This window comes from Microcaecilia unicolor, chromosome 7 (assembly GCF_901765095.1).
Source record: "Microcaecilia unicolor chromosome 7, aMicUni1.1, whole genome shotgun sequence".
NCBI lineage: Eukaryota > Metazoa > Chordata > Amphibia > Gymnophiona > Siphonopidae > Microcaecilia > Microcaecilia unicolor.
In genome coordinates, this window is record NC_044037.1 from 1,446,847 (window position 1) to 1,463,558 (window position 16,712).

The 16,712-nt window shown below is 42.3% G+C and overlaps 1 protein-coding gene across 1 annotated transcript in view; it reads left to right on the forward strand.

The window, feature by feature from the left end:
* ZMYM3 (zinc finger MYM-type containing 3) overlaps window positions 1-16,712 on the forward strand; it is a 271,782-nt gene that overhangs the window by 151,100 nt on the left and 103,970 nt on the right. Inside the window, 1 exon segment of the mRNA XM_030209787.1 lies at window positions 9,721-9,871. Coding sequence (XP_030065647.1) covers window positions 9,721-9,871 — 151 coding nt within the window.

A 16,712-nucleotide genomic window follows, 5' to 3' on the forward strand; every position in this document is an offset into this window, starting at 1 on the left:
GAGCCAGTCTCGACTCCGTCCTTCGCTTCCTGCCCTCTCAGCGTCCCGCCCACCCAAAAGGAAATGACATCAGAGGAAGGCGGGACGGCACAGAGAGAGGGCAGGAAGCGAAGGACAGAGTCGAGACTGGCTCGCTGCTTTTACGCTGCAACTTCGGGAGTGGAGTGGAAGAGAGCCAGCCAGCCCGCCCGCCCATGTAGTCCATTGTAAGGAAAGAAGCGATTTAGTTTCCACTCCTCCGCGCAGCCGTCGCCGTTCACTCAAAACACAGGGCAAGCAAACCTGTGAGCTGCTGCATTCACGTTCTCATTCTTTTGAGGAGGGGGGGGGCGGGGGAGACGCCGGATAGAATGGGGAAAGGAATTGAAATAAACAGGATGGGCAGGGGAGAGAGGAAATTTGCTGGAGATGGATGGAGGAGAAGGCAGGGGAGAATGGAGAGTTGCTGGACATGTATGGATGGAGAGGAGGGCAGGGGAGAGAATAGAAATTGCTGGACATGGCCGGAGGGCAGGGGAAGGAGGAAAATTGCTGGACATGGATGGATGGATGGAGGGAGGGGAAAGGGGAGAGAGGAAATTTGCTGGGTATGGATGGATGGAGGAGAGGGCAGGGGAGAATGGAGAGTTGCTGGACATGGATGGATGGAGAGGAGGGCAGGGAAGAGAATAGAAATTGCTGGACATGGCGCGGAGGGCAGGGGAAGGAGGAAAATTGCTGGACATGGATGGATGGAGGGAGGGGAAAGGGGAGAGAGGAAATTTGCTGGGTATGGATGGATGGAGGAGAGGGCAGGGGAGAATGGAGAGTTGCTGGACATGTATGGATGGAGAGGAGGGCAGGGGAGAGAATAGAAATTGCTGGACATGGAGCGGAGGGCAGGGGAAGGAGGAAAATTGCTGGACATGGATGGATGGAGGGAGGGGAGAGAGGAAATTTGTTGGGTATGGATGGATGGAGGAGAGGGCAGGGGAGAATGGAGAGTTGCTGGACATGTATGGATGGAGAGGAGGGCAGGGAAGAGAATAGAAATTGCTGGACATGGCGCGGAGGGCAGGGGAAGGAGGAAAATTGCTGGACATGGATGGATGGAGGGAGGGGAAAGGGGAGAGAGGAAATTTGCTGGGTATGGATGGATGAAGGAGAGGGCAGGGGAGAATGGAGAGTTGATGGATGGATGGAGGGAGGGGAGAGAAGTCAGGGAGGAGATGCGCATGGATGGAGGGGAGGGAAGAGGAGGAATGCTGGACATGGATGGAGTGGAGGGCAGGGAAGAGAAGGAAAAATGTTGGACAAGGATGGAGGGGAGGGAAGACAGAGGAAGTAGAAGCACATGGATGGAGGGGAGTGAGGAGAAATGTTGCATATGGATGGAGGGGAAACTACTGAGTTTAAGGGCTGGTTTGGAACACGTTGAGGGCAGATACTGAAACTCGAGGAAGGATAGGGACAGGGCTACAGATGGTAGACAGGACACATAGGACACAGGAGGATGGTGGACATGGTGAGAGAAAAAATATCAGATGGAAAGAAGACACTGCATAAAACAGAAGACACTGGGACCAAAGCGAATAGATCAGACAACAAAGGTAGAAAAAATATTTTATTCAGAATTTATTAATTGGAATATGTCAGCTTTTGGAAATGTGAATCTGTGATATTTTGCATGTAAGTTTCAATTTTTCTGGTATTGCTGCATGCTGAGTCTGACTTCTTGAGTTAACTTTCCAGTTCCGTATTTTGCCTTCATATTTTTTGTTTTCTAGTTCCTTGTGTCATGTCTGTTGTCATGTGTTTTTCATGTGTGATCAAGGTGCAGTATTCTGCTAGCGTGTAGTATTTGCAGCCCTTTTGTTTTGCTTTTTTTTTTTCACGAGGTAGTATATTAGTGTTTTAGAGCCTAGTGTAATTACAGTTCTGCCTTTTCAAGCATAAGGTTGTAGCTCGTCCTGTCCTTGGAATTAGTGCTGTTATGGTTTAGTAAGGATATGAGTGTGTTTTTGCACAAGTTAGTGTATAGCATTTTGCAGTGGAGAGATTGTGGGATAATCTAATTATATTTAAAAATATCAATTTTTCCATTAAATATGTATGTGGTTATACTGATGCAGGGCAACTGTTGGGCATCAAGTGAATTCTAAGGCATTATTTTGTAGGATCCCAAGAGACACTGCTCAAACTTATATAGACAGTGCATGCCCACCCATATTAGCTCTGGGCCCACCCAAAATCTCAGGTCTGGCTACGCCACTGCTATGGAGGTCAATAATGGAAACGCCCGAAGTGGGTTAGGATTTTCATGTGACCCGAGGAGGTCCTGGTGCAGCATCGACTCCAGATAATAAACCAACTGGGGGATTGGAGAGTGAGCTCTTCCCCCCGAAGATATCTGGAGTGGTTTCTGTGGAGAAATTGGACTTGGTGAAGCCAATAATGTCATAAAGGACATACTAAAGGAACTGCAGCAGAATGTGAATAACTGTCTTCTTCAGATGTTTAAAATTTTTCACTATGTGAGTTAAAGAATTTATATTAATACTTATCTAACAAAGTGGAAGTCCAAGATATAAAAAGAGACTTTGATTACGGAAATGGCTTCTCTATGAAAATTAGATAATTTGGTAATGAAGAATAGTTATTTTTCTTGTAAAAACTGGAGTTTCTGGAGAACCAATTAAGGGAAAATAACTTGAGAATGATAAATTTACCTATAATATCCTATATATTAGCTACTGAATTCTTGAAGAAATATTTCTCTGATACTTTGCTAATACCTTCTGATAGCCACCTTTTGGTGACTAAAATTATATTTCCTTTAAAATCTTCTTTCAGAGAAAAGAGATGTGTTTAACTGACATTTTGGAAAATTCAGAAGTTATAGATATATTATTAGTGACTTTCGTCTTTGATTAGATAGGAACAACGTTTTGAAATTGTATTTCCGATATATGGTTGATAGTTTTTTGGGTTCAAAGGTGAATATATTTCCTGACACATCAAGGGAATCGCAGACTGGGAGGTGTGAAGTCTTGGCTTTTCAGCCAGGAATCATTGCCCCAGGTGGGACCTTCCTAGCACGATTCCCTTGTAAGTGTTTTATTTTCCTTATTACTTATTTGTTTGATTCTAAGAAATTATAGAGTTTGTGGAAACAGATGAAGAATCCTCTGCAGCAACTTCCTTCAGTTACCACTGTACCGGCTGCAATAACCGATTAACCTTCCTCCCTATGAAAATGTGAAGTGTAAGATTAACCATTTTGAGTTTTTCTTATTTTCTTTAAGATTGTTTTCCTGATCTTGGATCTTCCAATTGTGGACAATTATGTAAATATATATTGTTGAGAGAAAATAATTTCTGTATTTCCTTACATTTATGTGATAAATGTGACTGTAATTAAGTAAAATGATAAATTTAAAAAAAAGAAAGATCTGGTGTGGTCCGTCCCAAGTAGGTTGCAAGGGGTGGGATCTTATGGCGAGGGATTGAGTATTGTTCGTTTCTTAGGTTAAGTGATGTATTTCATTGATCAGTTTTTGTTTGTTCTGTGGGGTATGCCTTTATGAAAAGGTGAGCTCCACTTATATCTCCCTCTAACTCCGTGGCTGCACCACTTGTAATTTCATTTTCAGATCTTTCGGTATTAGTAAGGTCAGTCAGTATTTTAAAAAGAAGTTTTGTGTCTGAGTTACTACTAATTAACTTAGAGTAGTAAGTCTGCCTTTCCAGTTTTAGAAATCTTTTTTACTCTTGATTTAATAATTTCCAATTAATTTTATTCTTAGGAGATTGGTGTTTATGCCACATTCTTTATGCAGACCTACATTTCCTTTTTAGAGCAAGTAATTCAGAATCAAACCATTTATCTGAAGGTCTAAATATTCTGGTTCTAACTTGATTTGGAGCCAAATTATCCAAGATCTCATTAGTAACATTAAACCAGTCATTAACAAAGTCTAAGGAATCCTGGGCTTCACGTTTCTCATCAAATTGTGACCAGAAAGCTACATGGTCAATGGCTCCCCTAGAATGATATGTTACACTGTGATGATTTAGTTTTCCCTGACTCTCTCCAGTCAGTGTTAAATTGATACAGAAAATGATCAGTCCAGGGAACCTCTGGGAAGAAAATATCTGAATTGAAGAAACAATTAACTCTAACTGATGTTCTTTAATGTGAGTAATTCTAGGACCTGGGACTTGATAATTTAAAGCATTTAAATACGACATTTAAATATGAAAGAAGATTTTGAAATATGTGGGTAAGTATCGACTTTTTCTAAATATAAATTAATATCTCCCAGTAAAAGATTAAACTTGGAGTTTAAAGAATTTCGAAATACAGAATCATAAAATTTGTGTTGAACAGTGGTCCATTTTCCTGGTACCACGTAAAATAACATACAAGTGATTTGTATTCATAAGGGAGTTGTCCTTGATCTGATAAGCTGCGATTTCAAATTCTGAGGAAGTGTATGTCTTCAAAAAAGCTTTTATAAATAAATGCTGTACCTCTACCTCTCTTTTTCTCCCATCAGGTTAACTTAACTTTATATCCAGGCGGACAAATATCCTTAATCAAAGGATCTTCTGCTGATGTTAGCCATAAACAGCTTAACTGCTTTTCGACAATCCAGTCTTTGATAATATGGGCTTTATTACACACAGATGTAGCATTAATATAGGAGCAGGCAATAGGTAAATAGGAAGTAGCTTGTTCCTGTCTAGGAAAATATTTCAAAGAAGTTGGGACTCTAGAACGTAGCTTAGAACTCCCTCTACTACGATAGGGTAATCGACGCCCAATTTGAACTTCTGTTATAATATTGAAATTTAGAACAATACTACTACTACTACTACTTAACATTTCTAGAGCGCTACTAGGGTTACGCAGCGCTGTACAAATTAACAAATAAGGGCAGTCCCTGCTCAGAAGAGCTTACAATCTAAAGGACGAAATGTCAAGTTGGGGTAGTTAAGATTTCCTGAGAAGAGGTGTAGTGATTAGGTGCTGAAGGCGACATTGAAGAGGTGGGCTTTGAGCAATGATTTGAAGATGGGTAGGGAGGGGGCCCGGCGTATGGGCTCAGGGAGTTTGTTCCAAGCATGGGGTGAAGCGAGACAGAAAGGGCGAAGCCTAGAGTTGGCGGTGGTGGAGAAGGGTACTGAAAGGAGGGATTTGTCTAGAGAGCGGAGGTTACGGGTGGGGACATAAGGGGAGATGAGAGTAGAGAGGTAAGGAGGGGCTGCAGATCGAGTGCATTTGTAGGTGAGTAGGAGAAGCTTGAACTGTATGCGGTATCTGATCGGAAGCCAGTGAAGTGACTTGAGGAGAGGGGTGATATGAGTATATCGGTTGAGGCGGAAGATAAGACGTGCGGCCGAGTTCTGGATGGACTGAAGGGGGGATAGATGGCTAAGTGGGAGGCCGGTGAGGAGTAGGTTGCAGTAGTCAAGGCGAGAGGTAATGAGAGAGTGGATGAGAGTTCGAGTGGTGTGCTCGGAGAGGAGGGGGCGAATTTTGCTAATGTTATAGAGGAAGAAGCGACAGGTCTTGGCTATCTGCTGGATATGCGCAGAGAAGGAGAGGGAGGAGTCGAAGATGACACCAAGGTTGCGGGCAGATGAGACGGAGACGATGAGGGTGTTATCAATTGAGATAGAGAGTGAAGGGAGAGGAGAAGTGGGTTTGGGTGGGAACACAATAAGTTCCGTCTTGGCCATGTTTAGTTTCAGATATCTATTAAAAAATATCTATTAAAATATCTATTAAAAAATTGCCAAATAGTACTAAACAGTTGCTGCACAAAGGTGCTTACTAAGGTGTAGTTGAGTGACGATTTGCTGCTAGGCGCATGGTTAAATCTCCTTCGACATCTGATGTAAATGTCAGTGGGAGGAGTTTGCTCCCATGCCCCGACCTGAGATGACAAGGAAGTTGAATGCTCCCACACCCCGTGGAAAGATGGAAGCAAGTACAAAACCAGTGACGGCTGTAGCCAAGGTGAAAAAAGGCACAACTTGCAAAAATGTCTGTGAGCAGGTCCCGTGTCAGATAGGAATTATTCTTCAGTCAGCTGAGACTTGCAATTAAATCTCCTGTAGCGTCTGATGTTAATGTCAGAGCTCTTAGATGGGGATCCCATTCTCGAGGTGCACAGGACACCCTTGAAGCCATTTCTTTTGCAGAAAGCCCTGGCCAAATGGGAGACCTCATCCTCATGGGGCAAAGGGTATAGGCAGGCTGTTTTGGATCTCATGGTAGTGACTAAGATCATGATGATCCTGGTGGACGGGGTTTTGCCCTAAAGGATGTGCTTGGCCTTTGTCTCCTGTGTTGTTGGGGCCCAGGCTGTGTAGTTCATGAACTGGGATCAGCATCTCCTGGAGTTTGCCGAGATGGTACACTTGGAGTCGGGGCCTGGTTTCTTACTGGATATCTTTTACCCATGAAGATTGTGAACCAAGTCATAATCGACTCCATGGTCATCAGAGCTGTGGAGTCAGAGTCAGAAACAACTGATAAATATAACTTAATATTTACCAGTACTTCAGATCCAGAACAAAAAATTTAAAGCCTAATTTCAATAAGAGTCTGAGTTGAAGTTGAACAGTGAAAAATGGAGGAGTCAGAGTTGGAGTCAAGGTTTGGTGTACCGACTCCACAGCCCTAGTGGTCATACCTGGAGGTGCTTGTTGGTACAGCCAGCTCTGTAAATGGAGGAAGGTGTGCAGTGGACAACACCCCCTACAGTTACCACAAAGGCTTTGTAGTTACAATAGACGAAATATACAACTTTCGTAAATCTCTGAAGACGTATCTCTTCAGCAAGGCCTACAAAGAGGACCCATAGCTTAAATATCCCACCTCATCAATCCACCCCAGTCTGAAAGCCATCTTTCAATATCTATTTTCTTAAACCTTCTCTCCTATCCTTAATCTCTTTGTATCATAATGTCAATACCACAACAAACCTCTGTATCAGCTCGTTGTATCATACTAATCTCTTTTGTATCACCAATTGTATCTGACAACCTGGAAAGGTAACGCCAGAACCAATCTCTGTAAGCCACATTGAGCCTGCAAATAGGTGGGAAAATGTGGGGTACAAATGCAACAAATAAATAAATTAATCAATTCTTCTGTTAAAACGTGTGATAACTGTAAAACCTACCACACTTTAGTAAAAGGCTCCCTAAGTTACAGCTACTTCTTTGTAAAATTAGCATAGTACTTGGACATATTTATGCTGCCTGATATTTTTGTATAGCCAATTTTTCCAGATTATTCTGTGCATATGTACCTTTGAGTATGTGTCCACTCATGTCAGGGAAACTTATGAATCAATATTTAAAAGTCCACAGAATCTTTCTTAGCGGGGATAACAAACACTAGATATTCAATACATTCTGACGCTATTGCATACTTACAGTACTACAAAATGAAATAATTATGGTAGCGAGGACTTTGGCAGTCACTTTTTAAACTTAAGGATCAGAGCCCAGCGATTCACACAACTCATCATTGGTCCTCAATTATTGCTAACGAATTAATTTTATTTTAAAATTATTATTTAAGAATTTTTTTAAAATATACCTTCTCAATCAATTTGACTTAACTATATTTAAATGTACTTAGCTCAACTTATGTTTCACATCAGGTCCTGATGTGAAACTTAAGTTGAGCTAAGTACAATTAAATACATTTAAGCCAAATTGATTGAGAAGATATTATTTAAATATGGTTCACAATAATTGGGGACAGATGAGTTGTGTGAATCGCAGGGCTGTGATCCTCGCGTGAAGAGTGTTGCTGCTGAGACCTTTGCTACTATAGGGTTTTTTTTTAACTAAGCCGCGATAGAAATAAGCTGGCAGTAAACGCAGAGACGCCTATTCCTATGGGTGTCTCAGCATTTACTGCCACTGATTTCTACCGCAACCTAAGATTGTAAGCTCTTTGAGCAGGGACTGTCTTTCTTCTATGTTTGTACAGCGCTGCGTATGCCTTGTAGCGCTATAGAAATGCTAAATAGTAGTAGTAGTAGTAGTAACCTAAAAATGCTGCTGCGGCTTTAGTGAAAGACCCCCATAATTATTATGAGTATGCAATAGCTTTGGGGTGTATTGAATATATACTAACCGTATGTACATATGTGCAATTTTTAAAGGCTATTTATGGAAATAACTGTCTGCTGAAATGTCTATTAAAACTATCACATTATTAATAATTTAAACAGGTAATTACTGAAATGATATTTACATCCTTAGAGGAGACTTTTAGAATGTGAGGGACGTAGATTTACAGTTAGAAAACAGGCTATGCACATTAGGCCCCCACATATACCAAGGGAGCGATCCTCTGTATTCTTTGAGATGTGTAGAAAGCAGGTGTCCTGGGAGTACAGTTAAGTAGAATTTGGATTAGTATGCCAACTCTTACAAGCAAATTCATAAGAGGTTGCCTCTAGGTAAACCATCCAAGTAGCAGGCCATTTCGAGGCTATTTTTTTAATAAAATAGCCTCTGAAAGCCTGCAGAAATTGACAGCTCCTTGGGAGTACGTGCTTATGTGTATATTATAAATTTGTCTACCTGCTTCACCTGTGCTTTGTGCAAAACCCTTCCCTGGTGATGCCTACGCTTGGTTTCTAAGCATGAACATTTTTTGTGACCATCTTGTACATAAGTAACCCCTTAGATAAATTTGTACATAGTAACATAGTAGATGACGGCAGAAAAAGACATGCACGGTCCATCTAGTCTGCCCAACAATTTAAACTCATATGTGCTACTTTATGTGTATACCTGACCTTGATTTGTTTCTGCCATTTTCAGGGCACAGACCGTAGAAGTCTGCCCAGAACAAGGCCCACCTCCCAACCACCAGCCCCACCTCCCCCCACCGTCTCTGCCTTTTTACGCAGATAAAACAGGGCTTGCCCGTGAAATTACCACCTTTGTGCATAACCTTGCAGATTTGTGCATTTATGGGATCCTTTTACTAAGGTGCGCTGAAAAGTGGCCTGCGCTGGTGTAGATTCATATATGGGGCATACGCAGGTTAATTTTTCAGCACATCTGCAAAAAAGGCCAAAAATGGATGTGTGGCAAAATGAAAATTGCCAGGCGTCCATTTTGGGCCTGAGACCTTGTCGCCACCCACTGACTTAGCGATAAGGTCTAACGCATTAACAGAGCAGTAATCGTCAGCACATGTACATTGCCGATTACTGCTGGTTAGCACCATGTGCCAGAAAGTTTTCCGGCATGTGTAGTGGGTGCTCGTAAAAAAAGGAAATTACCGCCCAGGCCACGTGGTAGCCGGGCGATAGTTCCGAATTGGCATCTGATGGGTTCACGTAGGCGCCTACTTGGCTTAGTAAAAGGGCCCCTATGCTTGTTGCATCTGGTTGTACATATAAGTGGTTATTTCAGAAGGGAACATACACATGGATTATTCCCTTTGTAAAGTTACTGCTGCTTACATGTATATCCTGTTAAAAATGACCTTAATCTGCTAATATCTCTCTTCTAAGAAAAGGCTTACAGTGATAAATCCTTCCCCATCTTCCAGCCACTATTTCCCTATCACATAGGTGTTAAATCCTGGGTTTGAAGATGTTGGTTTGTGTTTTGTAGGACTTCTTGCTGTATAAATGGAGTTTGGATAGACGGGTGGGTTTTCCTGAACATCATGCTGTAACATTTTTATTGCAGAAAAACACTAAGGTGTATCCGTGCATGTGGTGCAAGACTTTGTGCAAGAACTTTGAGATGTTGTCTAATGTGGATCGCAATGGCAGGATGGGCCTTTTCTGCTCCATCTGCTGCATCACGTCACATAAAGTGAAGCAGTCTTCTTTAATTGGTGAGAGACAACCTGCACTTGAAATTTTTTATCTGTTGCTGTTGATTTATTTTTGCAACTTCTGTCACTTGTTTTATTTCTGTTTAATTGCTTTGATAACAAAAATTGATTTCTGCTTTATAGATTGTTAAAACAAACAAAAAAAAGACCCCCCCCCCCCAACATAAAGCGTATCCTGCTGTATAGCCCCCATACGGGCAGCAAAAATAAATGTGAATGAATAAAATTAGTACTTATTGCCTATAGCATCTATTTTTCAAAGTCATATGTTAGGCAGACCTCCTTTTTTAAACTCTTGTAACCAGGCAGAAGAGGTTCTGTGGGACAAATAACAGATTACCTCAACCCAGTAGAGAGGAGGTAAGTAGGGAATGTAACTCTTCATATAAATGACTGAAAAGCATGTAACAGTAACACTATGGTGTTCAGATAGTGTCCGTAAAACAATTACGTTCCCTTTATCTAAGGAACCGAGTCCTGAAAGCACAAGGAATACTAACAAGTACTGACACAGCACCCAAAGATGTTATAAAAATAGATTGCTTATTTATTTAAATAGCAGCAAGAACAAAATGAAAAGACAAGAGTAATAACAAAATGGTCTTACCTTGTAGTTAGCTTGGAGCAAATGCACTTTAAACCCTAAGGTAAGTATGATACCCTGGGCGAGGTTTGTGGGGTGGTCCTGTGAATAACACAGCCAAACAGATATATAAATGTGAAATAAATGGTTTATTTAGCTGAGCCCTGAGACCTGTTACTTCACATGCCAGGAACATTGGGTGCAAAAGTCTCTACAGTTCAATAAAGAGTCTTGAGCAGGACTCTGGCTGGCAGGGCAAACAGTCAGTGGCTGGTGGGGTTGCCATGTCCCAAACACAGTTCATAAGTTTTTTCAGTTTTTCTGAGACCCAGGTCTGGCTTGCAAGTCTTAAACGAGCAGTAAAATTGGCTTACCTCAGTCACGTCACAATTAATACACAGGAACTGCAGAAGCATCTGCTGGGCTTCTAGTCTTCCTTTCCTGGGCCTCTGTATCAGGGCCTCCCTCCTGGAAACCTCTGTATTGGGGCTTCCTTAACCTCAGTCAGGCTCCGTCTTATATACTTCCTGGTTCCGGCTGTATGTCTCTTCCTGGCTGGCTTCCTCTCTGGTGGAACTAGGGCTCTTAAGGTGTCTCAGGCTGTCTATGGGACTATTCTTAATGGTGAGGGGCAGAGTTCTGTAAACTTCCTCACAGTAGACCTCTAGTACGGCCAGTTATCTTACCCACTAGCACTACACTGCAGTTACATGGCAACTGTGTTTGTTTATGTTTGTTAAAACTTGTTATACAACCTGGATGTAGATGGCACAAGATGACCAACAGGTGGCTAGAGAGTTCCTCAGATGAAGCAGGTGGGCAGAGCAGGGACTGCACTTCATTTCAAATGGAAAGCCAGCAGCAGTCCTTTGTCTTGGATAAAAGCCTCTTTTATGCAGAGATCGCAGGCTGCAGCTGGGTTAGTAATGTGCATTCTGGCCTTGCTGTTGATGCACATCATCCGATGTTTATCACAACAATCTTGTTCATACCAGACATTATGATTTGTAGAGCCACAATATTGTCTCGCGTCAGGCTGGAGGGTCATTGTGACCATGAGTCCTTGTTTTGACAACAATATGCAGGTGTTATCGTGACTGTGTCAGTCCAGCTGGCAAGGAGAATTCTGAAGTCCTTGGTTGATCCAGCTCAATGCCTGTAGTCTTTTTGAAGAAGGCTTTATCCCAACATGTATCAGGATGTCTTAAAGAACCAGGTCCTGACTTGTGGTCCCATATAACAAAATAGTATATAGTTGTGCCATAGAGTGTCACACATATAGTTCTTTATGAGGGCCTTATGCTCCTACAATTCTTTCCTGCTTAAATCTTTTGGGGCCGGCTATCCACCAATATTCAGCGGCACCTAACTGGGCAGTGCAGTTGAATATCGACACTACTAGCCATGCAGGAGATGGGCATTACAGGGGGAAGAGTTGGGGAGGAGCTGGGAGTTATGCAGGTGTCGGCAATATATATATATATTTTTGTTACATTTGTACCCCGCGCTTTCCCACTCATGGCAGGCTCAATGCGGCTTACATATACAGGTACTTATTTGTACCTGGGGCAATGGAGGGTTAAGTGACTTGCCCAGAGTCACAAGGAGCTGCCTGGGCCTGAAGTGGGAATCGAACTCAGTTCCTCAGGACCAAAGTCCACCACCCTAACCACTAGGCCACTCCTCCACTTCCTTGTGCTGATGGCCACGTAACTGATTGAGCACATTAGATGGCATAAATAGCAGTGCTAATTTTGCCCGGCTAGCTATTTAGGTGCTGGTGTGGAATATCGGCTGGCATCCACACAACTATCATTCATAGCACGAAGCTCATCATCCCTCTGCTCCCATGAGCATATCTGATCCTCTTGCCCTCCCTCCCCCGATCCTACCCCGATGCCCCTCTGGGTCTACCTATCAGTCCTTGTGGACTAGTGGTCGTTAGATCAAGAGAGAAGCCAACTTGCTCCTGACTCTCACTGCTCCCAGGTGAAAACGGTCACCATGACAACTAGTGGTAGTGTTATGATCCATTGATTGAGTACAGTTTGTCTTAAAAGAGCTGCATAATTTCATATTGTGTTTACTAGTGCAATTTGGAAGAGAAAATGTTACCAATTTGATTTACTCCGTGCTGTACAGTTTTGAAGCATAGTTATGAACGTGGGCTAATGTTAAGACATGATGTTCTTTTACCACTAACTCATGCTACTTTGGCACAGGTCTCATTAAGACCTAGTTTCTAATAGCTGGGGTTAACGGTAGCCCGCGTTTATAATTTCCTATAACATACCTCCTCTTCGTCATTTGTTCTTCAGTCTGAAGAGCTTTGACCCTTTAGCCTTTCTTTGAAACAGAGAAAAATGTAGGCAGATAAAAAGCATATGGCCTGTCCAGTCTTCCTGTTCATGCCATCTACTCTTCCTATCACTACTATCTTAGAGATCCAATGTACAGCAGGTCATAGTAACATAGTAACGTAGTAGATGACAGCAGAAAAAGACCTGCACGGTCCACCCAGTCTGCCCAACAAGATAAACTCACATGTGTCATTTTTTGTGTATACCTTACCTTGATTTGTACCTGCCTTTTTCAGGGCACAGACCGTATAAGTCTGCCCAGCACTATTCCCCGCCTCCCAACCACCAGCCCCGCCTCCCGCCACCGGCTCTGGCACAGACCGTATAAGTCTGCCCAGCACTATCCCCGCCTCCCAACCACCGGCTAAGCTTCCGGGGATCCCTTCCTTCTGAGCAGGATTCCTTTATGTTTATCCCATGCATGTTTGAATTCTGTTACCGTCATCTTTATCATTCTTTCTCTTTTCGAGTTCAGCTATATCTCTTTTGAAATGGGGTGTTGAGAATTGCATTCAGTACTTAGGTTGTAGTCTTACCCTAGATCAGTGGTTCCCAAACTCGGTCCTAGATGCACCCCAGCCAGTCAGGTTTTCAGGATACCCACAATGAATATTCATGAAATAGATTTGTATGCAGTGGAGGCAGTGCATGCAAATTTCTCTCATGAATATTCATTGTGGGTATCCTGAAAACCTGACTGGCTGGGGTGCCTCCAAGACCAGGTTTGGGAACCACTGCTGTAGATCTATATATAGGCATAATAATTATTTTTCTTTTCTTTTTCTCTCCCTTTCTTTATAGTTCCTAAGATTCTCTTTGCTTTTTGGACTACTGTTCAGTATGGAGCTGAGCAATTCAAAGACACATTGGCAAGTCAGATTGAGTTAGTACAGCTAGGTCTCCTCTCCCCACGATCCTTTTTGAGAGTCTAGAAGTGTTGATTATGTATGTATTCAGATTGATCAACAACTTGTTGAACAGGAGTGAACCCCAAATATTGGGCAGAGTGGGATAAATAGAGATGATCTAAGCTGCAGAACCCAACCCTTTCCTTCCCAAAACCATGGCTGTCAGTGGTGCTACTATTGATTGCTAAGGTGGGCAAGAGAAGACAGAAGGGTCTTTGACAGTGAGGCCATTTGCAGACCAGCTGTCCAGTAAGACTAAAGAGACTGGTCAGGACCCCAGTGGAAAGCAAAGAAGCCAAAACCTAATTGGGGCATAGAGTTGGAGTACAAACAGTCTTGTCCCTGCGGAAGCCAAGAGGCATATGGACAAACATATTTATCCCCACTCCCACCCCCATCTATCATACTTGGCTCTCATGGAGGTTATGGAGTCTGGTTTCTTGGCCTCCAGCCCTTTAGCTATCTGGTGAAACATTGGGTGGGCTGAGATCATACTAACACTAATTTTTATTTATTTATTTATTTTGTCTCGAGAAGTGGACCCTGATATGGCAGCAGGAGCTGAGGGGGGAGAACACTGTACCTCACCCTTAAGAATAGTCCCTCAGATAGCCTAAGCCACCTTAAAACTACTAGTCCCACCCAGGGAGAAAGTGAGACAGGAGGGGTGGAATCAGAACCAGGAAGTACAAAAGGCAGGGCCAGAGTGGAGTTAAGGAGACCCAGGAAAGGAGGAACTGAAGCCCAAGCATTTGTTGTTACAACCTATGTCAAGCGACCGTGATCTGACTGAGGTAAGCCAACCTTTGGATTTGAGGCTTGTAAACACGGTTCTGAGGTGTGTCTTTCTCCCCTGAAAACCTGGAAGAGAAAGACGGAGAAGAACTTAACATGTTGTGTTTGGGGCATGGCAGTCACAGCCACAGCCACTGTTTTGAGCCCTGTCAGTTGCAGGCCCTGGTTAAGACTGCTGTCAGAACTAAAGAGACTTTTCATCTTTTCTTCCTGGCCCTGTGATGTAACAGGCTTCAGGTTTCTGGTTTAAAAATAAAAAGCACTGTTTCATTTTTACACCTTTGTCCGGCTGTGTTATTGTCAAGGCCCACCTTCAACCCTCACTCTCCGGATCATACTGCTTCTAGATCCAGAATCTTATGTTCCTTACTACGTGCACTAGTGTAAACAGTTTTCCAGATGTTTCCCTTTTTTTCCAATTTATATAGTGGTGTTTAATGGTTCATTTACTTTGAGGGCTTTTACTTATCTGGATTTCACCCTCCCCCCCATCCTCTGCCCACTACATCTGACCTATCTTCAATATTATCCATATTTATGTTCCAATCGCGTCTTCCCCCCCCCCCCCCCCCCCCCCCCCCCCCAATGATTGATGGCAAATGAAAATATCCTTGCAGTTTGCTATTTAACAGAGTATAAAAGTTAACTTGGTTGTTATTTTGGTTTGGTCCATATACGTTTACTAAAATAAACTCCAGTCCACAGTGCAATATAAGAAATCAGCACACATACACCCCTCTGCTGTTGTATATGTATATGTCTGTGAACACCTGTCCCTCACCCAGTTACAAGAACTTAAGGTCCATCAAACCCAGTATCCTGTTTCCCACAGTGGCCAATCCAGGTCTCAAGTACCTGGAAAATCCCAAAACAGTAAAACACATTTTGTATTATCCTAGAAACAAGCAGTAGATTTTCCCAAGTCCATCTTAATAATGACTTACGGGCTTTTTTTTTTAGGAAATTATCCAAACCTTTTATAAACTCTGCTAAGCTAACTGCTTTTACCACATTCTCTTGCAGTGAATTCCAGAGTTTAATTACACATTGAGTGAAGAAATATTTTCTCCAGTTTTAAATTTAAAACTTAGTAGCTTCACTACCTGCCCCTAGTCCTATTATTTTTCAGAAGAGTAAACAAGAAATTTACGTCTACCTGTACCACTGTACTCAGTATTTTATAGACATAAGTACATAAGTGTTGTCATACTGGGACAGATTGAAGGTCCATCAAGCCCAGTATCCTGTTTCCAACAGTGGCCAATCCAGGTCACAAGTACTTGGCAAGATCCCAGAACAGTACAATATATTTTATGCTGCTTATCCTAGAAATAACAAATTACTTAAAAGTAGATTTGCTGAAAGAGTACTGTTGCCACTAATATCATCCGTGATCAGATAGCTACTGCTGATAATGGAGGAGGAGCCTCATAAACTTACACAGCTAATTTCATTTCACTCTCCAGTGAATCTAAGCTTGTGTGCGTGTTTATAATCATTGGCTCACCTTCCTCCTCCCTCCTATGCAGTATCTGCTATTCCATGATCACTCTCTAATTAATATCTTGGATGGCTGTAGATTACTTATCTGAAACAACCGGCATGCCCCTTTCCCTGACAGGTGCCTGTTTCACAAAAACGCTTTGTCAAGTGGAGGTCTCTACGCCGGACCTGAAACAAAATCAAACTTGTAATCCTCCATAAAATTCAATGCCATACTGCTAACACCTACTCTGTACAAATCCCTCACTCCAAACTCACCGGCTTGTCTCACTCGTGCCTTCTATGCGCCACCTGCTTACACTCAACATGGCGCTAGCCCCATTATAACTCCACCCAACAGGAAACCACTGTTGCAACGGAATGGCCGGAAACAGCTGTGTAAGTTTGAGGCTCCTCCTCCATTATCAGCAGTAGCTATTTTAAGTAATTTGTTATTTTTCAACAATATAAGTAGAAGACAGCCATTTTGGTTTGACAGTATCCTAGAAATAAGCAGTGGATTTTCCCAAGTCCATTTTAATAATGACTTATGGACTTTTCTTTTAGGAAGCTATGCAATTTTAAAACCCTGCTAAACTAACTGCTTTTACCACATTCTCTGCCAACAAATTCCAGAGTTTAATTACACATTGAATGAAGAAATATTTTCTCTATTTGTTTTAAATTTACTACTTTGTAGCTTCCTTGTGTGC